Genomic DNA, 18,892 nt, shown 5'->3' with positions numbered 1-18,892 from the left:
AAATTTTAAAATTGTTGAAGTTATGTCTGTCTTTGCTGCTATAATACGATTTCAAACAGAGAAGGAACTAAGTATCCCCAAATCCAGCATTTTGTCCTGCACATAGTAAAAGGTCAATAAATATTTATTAAACTATAAATGACTGACTTGATAAGTGAATAAATAAATGAATTTAAATATAATACCGGTCAAATCATGAAACAGAATTACCTGTACCATAATTACAATATTACAGTTAACCTAAATGGTGTTAGTCATACTCCCAAATAAAAGATTTGCAAAGCTTCAGTGTATATGTATATAAACAAACAAAAAGAGAAAATAAGTGAGAATGATTTCATTACAAATCCCGGTTACAGTCCCTCACTGATACTCCAAAAGTATTTAACAACAAAGGAACAGGGATGTATCTTAACGTATCATCCACCTTTCAGAGGAGGCACATATATATTCAAATAAAAGTTCTGATACATACTCCAACTATGCTATTCAGATAGAAAACTCAGATCCTCTGAAAGAGTAATAAAGACCACATATCCTAAAATTTTACATTTATATGCAATTATTGAAAACCAGCGACATATACAGACTGCACAAGTCTCTTAAGTCTTATAAAATGGATGAATTTACTAACCTATTCAAGTAAAATCAAAGCTTAAACATTTTATGGATTAGATCTTTATAACTTTTAAAATTAATGAGAAAAAACTACAAACTCCTGAATCAAAATTTTATTTTAAATTGTTAGGTTTTAGTGTATATGAAAACTTTTCATAATACATGACATATAAAGATGTTAGCACATTGAACTACAATAGAAAATGTTTTTATACAACTTTTGAATCACTAATATGCTTATTTCCCCTGTGAATGAATGCACAGTTAGCTTAGATCAACTTTCTCATGAATATCAAGTAGTTTTTAAAGTTTTATATTATTGTTTAATAACTTCCTAATGAGGTTTTGAGTTTCTCCTTGACTTACACATAATATTGTTTTTAATATATTGAATACTGCAGTAGCTTTTCCTCTCATCTCTGGTGGAACATATTTAATATCTAAATATTCAGGTAATTTAGACCTAGAATTATACAGCATGTTAATAACAGTTTCAATGTCATCAACTCCATCACTGCTTTGTCCTAGTGGTAACATCTGGGATTTATACATTTTTTCTAATTTATGTTCTGCTGCTGTTGCTAGAGCAAGGCTTCGTTTTAGGTGTTCTTTAGAGGCTCGAATGTCTGCTCTATATTCTGGCTTGAAACTCTCAGGAAGAGGTACCTGTTGCACCTGTGAGCCAATATCTTCAATTTTTTTCAAAATGTCTTCATTATACAAATTGTGTGGTTCAGGATTTTCCATTTCATAGTTGCCTGAGAGCTGAGGAACATCTTCTGTGGCAATATCCAAGTCAGTGTTCCTACTTAAAGAGGTGACACCTTGACTTGTAAATGATTCAGTAACACTTGGCAATTGCTTTGGTGCCTCAGTTTGACTTACAGTTGGCTCTGGCTCTGGCTCTTCTTTCTCAATATAAGGTTCTTTTGCATGTAAATCAACAGAAATGTTATTTGGTTTAATTGACCAGAAAGCTATACTTTTAGTATGTTTTTTCTTCTCTATTTCCAGTGTGAAGCCCCTAGTAGGGAAAGTTGTAGTTTCTTCACTGACAGGATTGATTAAAACATCATTCTCAGCTGGAGCTTCATCATGTGTAAACTTTACCTCCTTAAATTTTGATACCCTCGATCCTACAGAATCAGCATTATTTGGAGACTTTGATCTGTTCTGATGACCTGGCTCCTTAGTGGGAATACTTAGTACTAGGTTCTGTAAAACTTGTACATAATGATTCAATTTTTGTTCTTCGTCAGGCGTCACAGTTATTCCTTAAGGGGAAAAAACCAAACAATAAGTAACATTTATTATTATGTATGACATATTGACAGAATCTACTCACCTAAATTTACTTCATATGCCATCACTTAAAAGTTGAGATAAAGAACCAAGAAATAAAGCACCTTTGACACAGTCAACTCTCATTTAAAGGAACAAAATTATTTTTTCCGATTCTTATTAAAACAGATGAGCAAAATTAGTGCAAAAGTTACATATTAACACAATTCTCTATATCTCTTTGCTTTTACTCTCCCACATAACTTATGATTCAGTAGGCAACTTACTAAAACAAAATTCTTGGTTATGTCCTCTAACACAGTGGTGTGCTGTAGTAGGCTTAGAGTGGCTCACCAGAGCCAATTATTAAATTTTTAGGAATTTTGTGAGCCAGATGGTAAAGACAGACATTGTTAAAAATTAAATTATCTGAATTTACAATTAAGTAAATGTATTCAAAACAAGGTAATATTCAAAACTTATCACTTTTATTTTATTTCATTTTCCTATTATTTATGCTCTTGAGGCTATTTACATCTAGTATGTTACAAATGCTATATAATGGTATGCCATTGTTTATCTCTTTCACCTCCCTGATGAGTGATATCAAGTAGGTAGTTTGAAATCAACCATGGTGAGAGTATCTGCCTCATGTAAATGGGCAAACACCATAAGTCAGGGTGTACCCACCTCTCAGAAAAGCCAGTTGTTAAACATTTACTGGTATACCACTGCCTTCAACCCAGCAAAAATCTAACTACAGCCTGTGGGTCACATCCACCCAAATATTTTCATAAATAAAGTTTTTTTGGAACTCAGTCAGTCTTGCCCCTTTGTTTATGTATTGTGTATGGCTGCTTTGGGCTGCAGCAGTAGAGTTGAATAGTTGGAACAGAGACGATATGGCCTACGAAGCTGAAAATACTATCTGGCCCTTTACAGAAAAAGTTTACTGATTCCTGGTTTAAATCATCCACATTTTACTCTTACAACAAAATGGCAGTTCTATTTATACTGGTATTTTGCAGTATCTGAGTGGTGAAGCCTCTCATTTCCAATGTGGAAAACGGAAAAGATTATTGAATAATATATTCTGAAATTCTGCTCAACGCCCCAACTCCAGAGTCAGAAGTTTTTAATTTTAAGTGTTAGAATTTTGTGTTACATGTAATTTTGAATTGATTTCGCCACTGTCATGGATACAAACTGATTTAATTCAAGGAAGTAAGTCACTTTTTCCCAAACACTAATGAATAACTTCTATCTGAACCCTCCCTCTGCAGGCAAAATGAAATAACAAACTTTCTGCTCAGGAGGCACTTTTATTCAGCTCTTTGGCAAGCACAAAATAGTCCAAAAACGATTTACCTCCTCTCTTAACTCATCTGTTACAACTTAGAAAGACCAGATGGAATTTTAATCAAAATTGAAATTATATTTCTAAATTTTAAAAATCTTAACCAGAACAGTTTAGTGAGTCAATGTGCTAGTGGAAAGACACTAGACTTGTCTACTAGAGATCTAGATTCTAAAAGGAGACTCTGTGTTTTATGTCATGTTCAGAAAAGTCTTGCATACCCCGAGATCCATTTGATGATGATGGGTGAAAAAAGAAAGATATAGAACATAAGGTAGATTTGTATATTATCCTTATAATTTTTTTTTTTTTTTGCAGTACGCAGGCCTCTCACTGCTGTGGCCTCTCCCGTTGCGGAGCACAGGCTCTGGATGCGCAGGCTCAGTGGACATGGCTCACGGGCCCAGCCGCTCCGCAGCATGTGGGACCTTCCCGGACCAGGGCACGAACCCGTGTCCCCTGCATCGGCAGGCGGACTCTCAACCACTGCACCACCAGGGAAGCCCTATCCTTATAATTTTTATGAATCAGTGACATAGCATCATACATTTGTCTGTGAACTGAGAACTTTTTTAATGGATTAGAAGCATGACATACCAAATTCATGTGGGCATTTGCCCCAGAGGAGAGGGAATGGGACTGAAGTTGGTTATTAAAGGGGTCATTAGACTTATCTATAATGGTTTACTCTCTAAGCACACACACACAATCACTTAGCATAGTAAACCATTAAAAGTCACATCTTAAAAAGGAAAATAACTTATTTATGTATTCTTATATTTATAAAATGCATTGTCCTGAATCTAGAGTTTTCCTGAAGGAAAATATTAAGTAAAATGAATTTGTAGCCTAGTGCAGTCAAAAAAAACCTTTCATTCTGGTCCTGGTTCTACCAGTTTCTAGCATCATGACCTTAGGTAACTACCTAATTTCTCTGAACATTTACTTAACTATGAAATTAAGATACTATATCTGCCCTTTTATCTCACAGAACTAAATAAATTAGTTATTTGAAACACTTGAAAAGCTACAGAGCACTGTATAAGATAATATTATTCTCTATGAAGGCAAAACTGGTTACATTTCTCATTTTAAAATATAAATTTAAATCCCTAAAAAGAAATAGGCTTTGGATTCTATTTAGTAAAAAAACACTAGAAGCTCTCCTGCTAAAGATAAGGAAAAAGATCAGAATACTAATATCTCCATTACTCTTTAACATCATGTTGGAGGTATCAGTCAATGTAATGAGACAAGATAACTGGAAGCATGAGAATTGGGAAGAAAAAGATAAAACTATCTTTATATGCAGATGATATAATTATACATCGAGATAACACAAAAGAATCCATTGAAAAGCTACTACATGGAGTAAGAGAATTTAGTAAAGTAGCAAGTTATAAAATCAACATACAAAAATCAATATACAAATATAAACCAGTTAGAAGATAAAATGAGAAAGAAGATGCTATTATGATAACAAAAAATGAAAGAAAATATCAAATCATAAATTTAAAAAGACATGTCCAAAATTTATATGAGGAATTATACTAGGCTGAATATAGACATCCAGAGACCAGGTCCTAATCCCTGGAACCTGTAAATGTTACCTTACAAATAAACGAGTCACAGGTATGAAATATACAGTATGGAGAATATAGTTATAATTATGTAATATCTTTGTATGGTGACAGATGGTAACTAGACTCATGGTGGTGATCATTTTGAAATGTACAGAAATATCCAATCACTGTAGTGTGTAACAGGAACTAACATAGTGCTGTAGGTCAGTTATACTTCAAGAACAAACAAACAAACTCACAGAAAAAAGAGATTAGATCTATGGTTACCAGAGGTGGGGGTGGGGGGGAGGGGAAATTGGATGCAGGCAGTCAAAAGGTACAAATTTCCAGTTATAAGATAAGGACTAGGGACGTAATGTACAATACGCTAAATATAACGCTGACGTACATTATATATGAAAGTTGTTAAGAGAGTAAATCCTAAGAGTTCTCATCACAAGGAAAATTTTTTTTCTCTACTTCTTTAATTTGGTATCTACATAAGATGACAGATGTTCACTAAACTTACTGTGGTAATCATTTCATGATGTATGTAAGTCAAATCACTATTCTGTATACCTTAAACTTATACAGTGCTGTATGTCAATTATAACTCAATAAAACTGGTGGTGGGGGGGAAAGAGAGGTAGATAAACAATAATTTTTTAAAAGAAAAGAAAAAAGAGTCCGTGCAGATGTGATTAAGTTAGGGATCTTGACAAAGGAGATTAACCTGGATTATCTGGGAGGGATCTAAATCCAGTGTTTTTATAAGAGAGAGACAGAGAGATATTTGAAACACACACAGAAGAGGAGGCAGAGTAGAGTGAAGCGGCCATAACATAAAGAATGAGAGACAAGGAAAATATTTTCTCCTAGAGCTTGCAGAGGGACCACAACTCTGCCCTACACCTTAATATTGGCTCAGTGATGCTGATTTTAGATTTCTAGCCTCTAGAACTGTGAGAGAATAAATTTCTGTTGTTTTGAGACACCAAGTTTGTGGTAATTTGTTATAGCAGTCACAGAAAACTGATACAGGAATATAATAAAATCTTCTGAAAGACATAATGTAAACTTCAACAAATAGACATACCATGTTCTAAGACAAGAAGATTCAAAATAAAGATGCTCAGGTGTCAGATTCTCTGTTAATTTTACACTTAATATGTTCCTAGTAAAATATCATTCATATGTTAAAAATATTAATGAAGTTATAAAAATAGATTATAAAGTTCATTTGAACAGAGTAAGAATAGCCAGAAAAACAAGAGGCTAGCCCTATTATATATTAAAATATATTACAAAGCCTCTATTATAAAAATAGTATAGCATCGTACATGAATAGACAGATGAATGGAACAGAAAATACAGAAATAGATGCAATTGCATATTGAAATACAGCTAAAGGTGAGGGAAGGTTTCAATTTATGAATTATTCCAGCTAATAAATGAAGAAGCCATTTATAATTAGAATATAATTATTTTGCAATGTATCAATGATTATTTATATCACAAAAGACAAAATCAGACATATGCTTCCTGATAAAAGGACACAGTACCACCTATGAAGTGGTCTTGCAAAAAAGGTCAAACCTGAGTCTAACAAGTTTCTCTAGATGTAACTAACAACATATGGAAAGTACAAGAGACAACAAAAGAAAATATAAAGTACACCATGGGCATATACTCAGCAAAATCTAGACTACGGAAAGCTATAGGACATATGATCCAATTTCCTCAACAACTGCAAGGGGAAAAATAGAGATGAAGGAGGAACTACAGATTAAAAGAGAATTAACAAACATATCAATGAATTACATGCATGAATCTTATTTGAATCTGAATTCAATTAAACTGGAAAAGAGAGAATCAGGTAAGTTTGAACACTGACCAAGATATTTGATAATATTAAGAAATTACTATCTTTTTAGGTGTGAAATTCACATGTTGTAGTTTTTTAAGGTACTTATATTTTAGTGCTTTATACTGAAATATTTACTGATAAAATTATGTGACGTCTGGAATTTGCTTCTAAATAATCCAAGTCTTAGGAGTTGGGGAGAGGGACCAAGCCTTGGGGAGAGGGATCAAGGAGGTAAGGTGGAAAGGAATGTGGGTGGAAATATCAATGAAACAAGATAAATTATAGGTTAATAATAGTTGAAACTGGTTATAGATATATGAAGATTATACCATTCTTTCTACTTGTGTATATATTTAAACTTCTCCATGATAAAATGTTTTTAAAAACCTGTTTTGGAAAAATTTAAATTCTGGGCAACTATTCATAAGCAAATCTAAAGTCTGCAACCAACAGTGGTTTAAATGCTTCTTAAAAGACATTGCTATTAGATTACAGTCTGCTAAACATTCAATTTTTAATTAACTTGTCTCTTCTCAAAGTAGTAAATAGGATACCCAGGTTACTATTAGGCAAATTAGATTGTCAAAGGACAGAAATAGGTGATACTTATTGCTAGTTGATTCCTAAAAGAACTGAAGTACTCATAATCCCTTTATACTGAAACTCAGGCAACTCTAAAAATCCTGTTCATGGCTGCCTAAAAACAGAGCACCCTACCTTCTACCTTGCTTTCCCTCCCCTCTTCATGTACTCTTTGTCTATACACTGTTCTATTGTTAAATCCATCCTCTCCGCACACACTTCCCACCTCCTTTTTTCCTCCAAAAACATCTACATATTTCATATTGACTGCTCTTGCCAGTCAATTTGATCATTATAAAATTGTTCACAAAGCATCTGAAAAAGAATAAATATATGTATATGTACAACTGAATCACTTTGCTGTATACCTGAAGCTAACACAACATTGTAAATCAACTATACTCCAATATAAAATAAAAAAATTTTTAAATGTTCACAAAGCAAGGTAGTAAAAGATAATGAAGGCTCAAATATCCCTACAAATGCCCCTGGCCACTGTGAAAATCTGCTTTTCCCCATTCTTCAGGAGGTGCTAGAAAGATGAACAAAATTCAAATTCTTACAAAGACCAGACTACTCTGCTAGAAGTTTGGTTATTATACTTTGGATATTTGCAGTCTACCCTGGTGTACTTTATAATATTCCCTCTATGTTCACCAGTTAGTGATCCAACCAAACACTGCAATGTCTTAGAATGTGGCTAAAGTAAGAATCTCTTCCACCCTGAGAAGCCATAATGCTGCCTGGAAAGTGCCTCAACTAAGCAGAATGGCTACCTGCTAATGCAGGTTTGAGGTTTAACAGGAATCACAGATATGGAGATTATATCAATAGCTGAGCTTGGGACTGCCTGCACTTTTCTTCTTGGAATAGTACAGGGAGAATTAGTCACATGACAGAAATAACAGAAAAGTAAACAAAATAGTAAAACTGTAGGAACAAAAGTAGCATGAAATCTGAAGGGGAAATTGAAAAACAGTGATTGAAAAGACCATAACAGCTCTGACTGACTGAGTGATTACTATGTGCCAGGCACTATACTAAAGGCTTTGGATGTGAAATGCTTTTTTAAATTAATTAATTAATTAATTAATTTATGACTGTGTTGGCTCTTTGTTGCTGCGAGCGGGCTTTCTCTAGTTGCAGCGAGCGGGGGCTACTCTTCGTTGCAGTGCACGGGCTTCTCATTGCAGTGCCTTCTCTTGTTGCGGAACACAGGCTCTAGGCACGCGGGCTTCAGTAGTTGTGGCTCGCTGGCTCTAGAGCGCAGGCTCAGTAGTTGTGGCACACGGGCTTAGGTGCTCCGCGGCATGTGGGATCTTCCCAGACCAGGGCTCGAACCCGTGTCCCTGCATTGGCAGGCGGATTCTTAACCACCGTGCCACCAGGGAAGTCCCGTGAAGTGTTTTTATAAAGAGGAAAAGGAGGACACCTAGAAAGGATAAGTAATTTGCCTGATATTATATTTAATTTATAAGTGGTAATAAGGGATCCAAACACAGGCTGCCTTACTTCAAGCAGGTACACATAACAAGTACACAATGTTGTCATAAAAAGATGACACTAGGATGCTGGTAAAATAGTAAAAGTATGATAATAAAATTGTTCTGAAGGAATTCAGCTCTATTTTTAAATACACATGAATACTAAAATATCATAAATAAATAGGTAAAATATACAAAATTTTGCTCTACTGTCAACTGGACCAAAATATATCCCTTTCATGTATTAAGATGTATTGGCAATATTAAAAATAACTGATCCAAATTTAACATGTTTTCTTTCTTTCTCTCTTTCCTTCTCTCTCTCTCTCTCTCTCTCTCTCTCTCTCTCCTTCCCACACCATGCTGTGGGATCTTACTTCCCTGACCAGGGATCAAACCTGCGCCCCCTGCAGTGAAAGCACAGTCTTAACCAGTGGACCACCAGGGAAGTCCCTAACGTTTTCTTAACACAAAGTATGGGTAGGAACTGACAGTCAATGACTTACAAAGCAATATATTCACTTCACACAGAGGTAAAAAAGCAAATTAATTAATTTTGAGTTTATTCTGAGGAAAATAATAAAATCATGATTTAAAATGAGTAATGAGGGCTTCCCTGGTGGCGCAGTGGTTGAGAGTCCGCCTGCCGATGCAGGGGACACGGGTTCGTGCCCCGGTCCGGGAAGATCCCACATGCCGCGGAGCGGCTGGGCCCGTGAGCCATGGCCGCTGAGCCTGCACGTCCGGAGCCTGTGCTCCGCAACGGGAGGGGCCACAACAGTGAGAGGCCCGCGTACCACAAAAAAAAATAAATAAATAAAAATAAATAAAATGAGTAATGAAATATAAAACTTCAATCAACAAACAGTACATTCAAAACACACACTTCCTCCTCATAGAATAGTCAATTAAAGGAGGAAGAAGAGGGTTAAGGAATAACATAAAAGTCAATTAGCATGAAAACTTGCTAAAATTCACTGTTCATAAACAAATGCAAGTTAAAAACAATTTTTCTTTTACCAATTAGGCAGAAAAACTTTTTAAACAATAAAACCTAGGATTGTCATGTGCATAACTTCCTTACTTTCTGATCCCCAGATTTTTCATTAGTCTCTCTCTAGCACGCTGGTCTTTTCTTTATAAAACTTGGGATAATTTTGATTATGTATATATTTAATGTTTGCTACATATGATAAGCTCTTTGAGAGCTGTGACCATGTCTGCTTTGTTTTCTGTTTCCCCTGTTCTAACCAGTGCCTAGCACCACAGTAGACAGTCAAAAGGCATCTGTTAAATGAATGATTAAATGAATGAACCAAATGCTGGCAAGTATGTAAATTAATTGTACTTCCCATAATTTACCTTAAGGAAATAATCACAAGCAAAAAAATTTCTAAAGAAGAATGCTGTAGAGGAAAACTAAACTCCATGTTATGTTTAAGATAAATCTGCGGTCTAAAGACTGTTTTTTATTGTTTCTTTGTTTTGATTTGGTTTAAGTTTGCTTTTTGTTTGCTTTTGGCTAATAGTCCAAAAATAATTAGGAAGAAAATCTGGACAAGTAAAAAAAGTTCTTATTTTAGGCAAAGCAGGCAGTTTTTTTATAATAAAAGATACTGCTTTCACCATATTTTTCTGAATTTCTAAATCTGGTTTATCTAAAACAACATCATAAACATTGTTGTTAAACAGCTCCAGTTTTCAGGAAGCCCCTGAACTTCTAACTGGTTCTTACTAAAAGGCATAATATAAGTTGAGATCACATAAATTTAACTAAATTTGCTTATGTTCTATTAACTTTCTTTTATTGCATTTTATCAATCTCTAAAATAACATCACATTAACATAACTTTAAGAAAATTATAATCTTAGGCAATGTTAAAATATCTTCATGGTTTATCTATTACATATTTTAAAGTATACAATTTAACGGTTTTTAGTATAGCCACAGTTGTGGAACCATTACCACAATCTAAATTTAAAACACCACCCCAAAAAGAAGCCCACCCCTAACCCTCAGCCTTAGGCAACCACTAATCTACTTTGTCTCTCTACGAAATGCCTATTCAAGACATTTCATATAAATGAAATCATACAATATGTATTCTTTTGTGACTAGTTTTCACTTAGTATATTTTCAAGGTCATCCATGCTGTAGCATATATCAGTATGTCATTCTTTTTTTTTTTTTTTTTTGCGGTACACTGCTGTGGCCTCTCCCGCCGCGGAGCACAGGCTCCGGATGCGCAGGCCCAGCGGCCATGGCCCATGGGCCCAGCCGCTCCGCGGTATGTGGAATCTTCCCGGACCGGGGCACGAACCCGTGTCCCCTGCATCGGCAGGCGGACTCTCAACCACTGTGCCACCAGGGAAGCCCTGTCATTCATTTTTATGGCTAAATAATGGACCATTGTACTGATGTAACCCATTTTGTTTATTCATTCATCAGTTGATGGACATTTGGGTCATTTCTACTTTTTAGTGATTATAAGTAATGTTGCTATGAACATTCATGTACAAGTTTTTGTGTGGATGTATTAATACATTTTCATTTCTCTTGAGTACATGCCTAGGAGTGGAACTGACACTATGTTTAATCCTTTCAAGAACTACCAAAGCAACTGCATTCTCACCAGCAGTATATGAGGGTTCTAATTTCTCCATATGATTCCAATACTTGTTATTGTCTGTCCTTTTGATATGGCCATCTCTGTGGGTGTGAAGTCCTATCTCATTGTGGTTTTGACTCATATTTCTCTAACAGCTAATGATATTAAGCATCTTTCCATGTGCCTGTTGACCATCTGTATATCTGTTTTAGAGAAATGTCTATTCTGATAGTTTCCCCAGCTTTTAATTGAGTTGCTTTATTATTACTGAATCGTAAGAATTCTTTATATATTCTGGAGACCAGTCCCTTATCATTTATATGATCTGAAAATATTTTCTCCTACTCTATGAGTTGTCTTTTTACTTTCTTAAAGTTATCATTTGTAGCACAGAAGTTTTAAATTTTGACATAGTTCAATTTATCTTTTTTTTTCTTTTGTTGCTTATGCTTCTGGTGTCATACCTAAGAAAACACTGCCAAATCCAAGGACACAAAGATCTACACCTACATTTTCATCTAAGAGTTTTATAGTTTTAGCTCTTACATTAGATCTATGATCCAGTTTGAGTTAATTTTTGTATATGGTTTGAGGTAAGGGTCTAACTTCATTTTCTTTTCCTGGTGTCCGAGCACCATTTGCTGAAAAGACTATTCTTTTCCCCACTGAATTGTCTTGGCATCCTTGTTGAAAATCAATTGACCATAAGTGTAAGAGTTCCTTTCTGGACTCTCAATTCAATCCCATTAATATATATGTCTATTCCTTTTTTTTTTTTCTTAATGTGTGGCACACTTTTATATTTTCTATTCTCTTCTTTCTTTTTAAATTTAATTTTTATTTTATATTGGAGTATACTTGATTTACAATACTGTGTTAGTTTCCAGTATACAGCAAAGTGATTCAGTTATATGTATATATACGCCTCTATTCTTTTTCAGATTCTTTTCCCATATAAGTCATTACAGAATATTGCGTAGAGTTCCCTGTGCTATACAATAGGTCCTTGTCGATTATCTATATTATATATAGTAGTGTGTATATGTTAATCCCAAACTCCTATATGTATATGTCTAATCTTATGCCACTACTACACGGTCTTGTTTACTGCAGCTGTAATACTAAATTTCGAAATCTCCTTGAACTTTGTTCTTTTTCAGGATTGTTATGGGTATCTGGGTCTCTTGCAATTCCATATGAATTTTAGTATCAGTTTGTTAATTTCTACAAAAAAAGCAGGCTAGGATTTTGATAGGGACTGTGTTGAATGTGGGATCCTCCTGGGCCGGGGCACGAACCCGCGTCCCCTGCATCAGCAGGCGGACTCTCAACCACTGCGCCACCAGGGAAGCCCACCTTTGTATAATTGGCTACATTCTACTCCAATTAATGAACAGTCAAATTATCTTGTTTGGGGTTACCTGTAATTTTTAAAATTGTTTTGTTGTTAAATATACAGTTATCTGATGTATTCTCTATCCTAATTCTTTAATTTTAATTTGAGATTGTTGATGTTTTAATGGACAATTCTTTCTTGGTAGCAGCATTACAATACTAGAGTTTAAGGGAAGGCTGTTTTTTATTAGTATACTTTATCGGATGGATGAAAAATATAAGCAGTTTGATCTGTCACTGTCAAGAATTTTATTTGATTAACCTAATGACTCATGTGGTTATGTGCATAACCTTTCTATACAAGGTATGCATGTACTACAAACCTTTCTTTTTTATACAAGTTCTTTCTGGTAAACCCAGTTTTGTATGTGCAAGAAATTTAGAAAATTCCAGTCATTTAAATTTCTATGCAAGATTTTATATATTTGCATACATTAAAATATAATGCTTGGGCTTCCCTGGTGGCGCAGTGGTTGAGAGTCCGCCTGCCGATGCAGGGAACACAGGTTCGTACACCGGTCCGGGAAGATCCCACATGCCGCGGAGTGGCTGGGCCCGTGAGCCATGGCCGCTGAGCCTGCGCGTCCGGAGCCTGTGCTCCGCAACGGGAGGGGCCACAACGGTGAGAGGCCCACAAACCGCAAAAATATATATATATATATATATAATGCTTGTAAACTAGTTGGTAATATTTTGTTTCTTGGTTTAGGCACTGGTTACACGGGAGCATTAACTATAAAAATTCATTAAGCCATACATTGTGATTATGCACTTTATTCTACATATATTATATATTTAAAATCTCATTTTTGTAACTGTTTTGCATTATAGTTACTAGACATTAACACATTTTTAAATCATTTTTAAAGAACCAGAATTTATAAAATTTAATTTTATCAATAGATGTTATTTTCATTTTAGTTAGCAGAGCTAACTGAAGACATACATAAACCAAGTTATATTTACCAGTTTCATTATGCCATAACTTTTATCACTTTAAAGAGGAAGTTAATATAAAATTTCTTAAATTTAAGATTATGAATCTGAAAATAGAACTCATAAGATTTTTTTTCTTCTACCAAAGAGTTAGGAGTGGTTTGGTTCCCCTATCACAGCTAAGAAACTATGGTTTATGTGACCAAAGATATTGTAAATTTTTTTAAATTAAAAAATATGATTTTTAGGTTTAGTTACTCATTTTAAGCTATAAATAATGGTTTTAACACATGTAAATTAACTGGCTTATTTTATTTGCTCAAGAAACTGCATAAAAAACCACTCCAAGAAAACTTAGTGCTCTGTTTTCTGTGCAAATATACTGTACACTAATCAAGTTTTGAAAATGATATTGGGAAGTCTCAAGTTCTTAAAAATACACCATTAAGCACCAATTAAAATATCTAATTTCATGAATATATCTAACTGAATAAAACTTCAATTGGTAATAGGTGTGAAAAAAAATTTCTTCTACAACATCTATTTAAAAGAATGGAAATATATAAATGTATTTTTTGTAAACATCCCAAAGGCTACACCTTTATCTGTTTCTGGAGAGATTTCCTAATCAGTAAAGCTAAAACGCATTAAGTGTTTTAACTAACAATTTTTTCCAGAAAAACCTTACTCTCAAAAAAGGGGTGGGGGGAGAGTTTTTATGCTCCTAAAAAGTGACAGCATGCCAAAAATTACAATAAAATGTAATGACAGTAATAAAATGCTAACATTAAAAAGCTTATTTAGAAACACACCTAGTTCCTTTGAGACTAAAATTTTAAAAAAGGAAAAAACATGTCACCCTAAATCTTGGCCAAAGAACCAATAGTTTCTAAGCCGAATAAAGAGGAAAACTAAACCACTCCCACTTCTTCTTTGGTTAAAAAAGGGTGGGCGTGGGGGTTTGATTTCTTTTAAAAGATATATAACCTCAAATTTGGGAGCTTTAATATGAAAAATCTTTACTTCAAAGGGTAATAAAATATAGGGTAATGATAACAGTAGGTAATTTTAATACATCTTTGGGAAGTTCTTTATTTAATGTAACAATTTAAAATTTCAGAAGAATATTGGTCAATTTTAGGTCTTTTTAAAAATTTTGCTTTTAAAAAAGTATTTTTATGTGTTTTACTTGTATGGTGATTGTGGAGTTATCACAGAATACAAAACTGGAAAGCAAATAGGGCACATCCAAATCTATGCAGAATTTGGGTTTTTGCACTTGAGGTCCACATAGCTAAACTTTTCAAGAACTGTACTGAACAACACATAAATAAAATGTGAATATGGGATCTCACTTGAAATGTGTTACAAACCAAACACTTGGTATCTTAAAAACTGGTTATTATAAAACTTATACAATACTGTAAAGTCACAAGGACCAACAGAATTCTTCCATTAAAATGTTCTATGTAGAGTCTACCTTTTATAGTCCTCTGATAATACTTAATATGAATTGTATTTTACTTTGACATTAACTTGGTTATAATTACTGACATTCTTAATTATGAACCTGCAAACTAAAACAATTTTAGATTAATAGCATAGGTATTTATCTAAAGATTTTTAAAAGAAAAAAACTTGAGGTTTGGCATCAAACTGATTTTAAAGTAAAAAGAATGTTGCTAGTAAAATAATGTACACTGGTTAATTGCCTATAATAATTAAAAATTAAAGGACAATTTTAGATAAACTCTCAAAATATTGAATTTACTTACAGTCTTTCTAAATTATTTAGAGTACTATGAATCACTACTCAGATAAAATTCTACCTAAATAAATTAAATGGATATCTGATAGTCAATTAAGACTTCTCTCCGCTTTCCAACAACTAGTACCTTATACACAAACTGGAAAATAATATAGACAAAAGCACTATAAACTTAATTCCAACATATTTTGACCAAAATTAAAAATAAAAACAGGGGCTTCCCTGGTGGCACAGTGGTTGAAAGTCTGCCTGCCGATGCAGGGGACACGGGTTCGTGCCCCAGTCCGGGAAGACCCCACATGCCGCGGAGCAGCTAGGCCTGTGAGCCATGGCTGCTGAGCCTGCGCGTCTGGAGCCTGTGCTCCGCAACGGGAGAGGCCACAACAGTGAGAGGCCCACGTACCGCAAAAAATGAAAAATAAATAAATATAAATAAAAACAGGTCATCACATAATTCCCATGCATGTCCTACTTGGGTACTCTTGTTTACTTGTAAAACACACTGCCTCTTCCATAAGCCCCAAATAAAATGTTTTAAAACAATATATCTGGACTTCCACTTCCAAAAAGATAGAAAACATGTATTTTTCCCCGTATCCTTACTACTAAGCACAGTTAAAACCCCTGAACATTATATGCAAGACAAGCATGAGATGAGAAGACTTGGAAAGGTGGAGAGAGGAAGAGAGATCAACTAGGCACTTCAGGACCTGAGTAATGACACAGCAGTGAATTCCCTGGGTTTTCTTTTTGCCACATATACCCTAGACTGGGGACTGGAGATGCTGGCAATCCAGAAACACCAATGGACACAGACAAAAACGGCTCCAAGAAAAGACTGCTCTCTGCATAGCCAAAGGACCAGGAAAATAATAGCTGAGCAAGACAGAAAATTTTTTTAAGAAGCCAAAACCACAGAAAATACCGCAATCCTACCCCTCCACCAGCAAAGGCTGAGTGGTGAACACAGACTTTCACCCTCATCAAGCTTCACTGAGCTGCCCCGACCCCTCCGCCCTTATCCCACAGAAATGCCGCTGCAAGTGTGAATACCTCTTCTCTTCAAGTAGAGAAGACTAAGCAAGGAGCTAGGACTTTCTTCTCCACCCCGTGGTAACAACACAACACTCCCCATCTACCACTGAAGTGGTGTCAGAGGTCTATTTAAATCTGTAGCAGAAGAGCTAAAGAGATGTAGGAGATGATACAGATGTTTGAATTATCTGACAGGGATTTAGAAGTAGCCATCATAAAAATGCTTCAACAAGCAATTATGCACATGTTTGAAACAAATGAAAAATAGAAAGCCTTAGCAAATAAATAGAAAATCTCAGCAAAGAAATAGAATATATAAGGATGAATTCAGTTTTAGAACTGAACAACACAATAACTGAAATGAAAAACTCAATGGGTAGGCTCAACAGCAGAAAGAGGAAAGAAGCAGTGAAGTGGAAGAAGAACAATAGCAATTACCCAATCTGAATAACAGAGAGAAAATGAAAAAAAAAAAATTGAACAGAGCCTCAGGGTCTTGTGAGACTGCAACGAAAAGATCTAACATTCATGTCATCTGAGCCTTGAAAGGAAAAAAGAAAAAGGATAAGTCTGCAAAAGCATTCAAAGACATAATAATAGCTGAAAATTTCCCAAATTTGGCAAAAGACATGAATTTACAGATTCAAGAAGCTGAGTGAATCTCAAACAGAATAAACCCAAAGAAATCCATGTCAAGACATATCATGGTCAAACTTCTGAAAACTCTAAAGACAAAGAAAAAAATCTTGAAAGAAGCAAGTTAAATGACAATTTGAATTCTCATGAGAAATAATGAATGTCAGAAGGAAATGGCATAATATTTCTCAAGTGTTAAAAGGAAAAGGACTGTCAACCTAGGAATTCTTTATCAAGGGAAAATATCCTTCAGGAATGAAAGGATAATCAAGACCTCTCTGATGAAGGAAAATTAAGATAATTTGTGGCCGGAAGACCTACCCTAAAAGAATGACTAAATGAAGCTCATTAAACAGAAAGGAAATGATAAAAGAAGGATTCCTGAACGTTGAAAAGGAAGAAAGAATAACGGAAGGAGGAAAAATATGGGTAAATTCAGTGAGCTTTTCTTTTCCTCTTGAGTTTTCCAAATTAAGTTTGAAAGTTGAAGCAAAAACTATAATACTATCTGATGTGGTTCTCAATGTATGTAAAAGAAATATATATGACAATTATATTATGAATGGGAGAGGGTAAAAGAACATAAAGGGAGGTAAGGTTTCTACATTTCACTGAAACTAGTAAAATACTGATACCAATAGATTGTGATATTATGTATACATAATGTAATACCTAGGCAGTACAAAGAAACACACTCAAAAACACTACAAGTCAAGATGGAATTCTAAAAAAATCTATATCTCTCAATATAAGATGGCTGCTATCTGATCATGTGCTTAAAATGCAATTTATGTTTTATTAAAAAACTAAGGCCTTAAAGCCCAATAATATTGTTAATTTAAATTAAAAAACTGGTATGACATTAAATACCTGGTAAGTTAAAAGTAGTAGCAAAATGTTCCATATAACTGGGGGAAACCTAGTAGCTCAGTAAAGAAGGAAAGATCAATTTTTAAACTTTTCACATAATGACAAAAAAAGTTAAAGTTCAATGGAATATGTCTGGTCACTGTGCTTTAAGAACTCATATGTTTTTACTTTGCCCTTGGCCTGTAATCTTGATACAGCAACTGGTGATTGCACCCAAAATTTAACCAAAATCATGGATGCTCATCTTTAAAAAGATTCAAATATAACTAGGATTTTTATTACCACAAGAGTGAAAACCAGAATGGCTTTATCAGTAAAGAACTCATGTATATAAAGCTTAACATACACCCACACACTGAATCATTTATAGGTGGGCCAGACTCTGGCTGAATGTCTTAACTTCGGAGAACAAATTGCTTGTATTTTCCGTCCATGTCATGAAATGGGCTCACAAAGAATAGATTTCCCATACTCTACAGAAGTGTTGCAAGTAAGAATTAATACCTGAAAACTGTCATCATGTAAGAACTGCCAGCTAAAACACCAACACCTTCAAATTAAAATGAACTTGAATAACTGAGCTGAAGTACTTCCAACTCAAATCAAAGTTGTAATAACTATGCTTCATTAGTGGTGTGTACTCAAAAAATGATCACAAAAAGAAACATTGCATCTTGTTATTCTTCCAGCAGCTTTCCTATAATTTGTTAACTCAAATTTTAATTTTTGCTGGCAGGTAAAACAAACAAGTAATTATGTTTATATTAATTAAATGTCCTGTTAAAGAAACGTAACGTTAGGGTTGGGGATAGGGGCAATAGGGAGAGAGGCTGGTAAAAGGGTACTTTCAGTTATAAGAAACTTTCAGTTATAAGAAAAATAAAGCCTGAGG

At 34.5% G+C, this 18,892-nt stretch overlaps 1 protein-coding gene across 1 annotated transcript; it reads right to left on the bottom strand.

The window, feature by feature from the left end:
• Positions 1 to 882: 882 nt before the first annotated feature.
• Positions 883 to 1,985, bottom strand: SPESP1 (sperm equatorial segment protein 1). The gene is given in 2 exon segments (XM_029237106.1): positions 883 to 1,892; positions 1,964 to 1,985. Coding segments are annotated over 2 exon segments (1,032 nt in total).
• Positions 1,986 to 18,892: the final 16,907 nt, after the last annotated feature.

This window comes from Monodon monoceros, unplaced genomic scaffold (assembly GCF_005190385.1).
Source record: "Monodon monoceros isolate NGI ecotype Baffin Bay Population unplaced genomic scaffold, NGI_Narwhal_1 Super_Scaffold_21, whole genome shotgun sequence".
NCBI classification, from domain to species: Eukaryota; Metazoa; Chordata; class Mammalia; order Artiodactyla; family Monodontidae; genus Monodon; species Monodon monoceros.
Note: the sequence above shows the minus strand (reverse complement) of the source record. Positions and strands in the feature narration are given on the sequence as shown.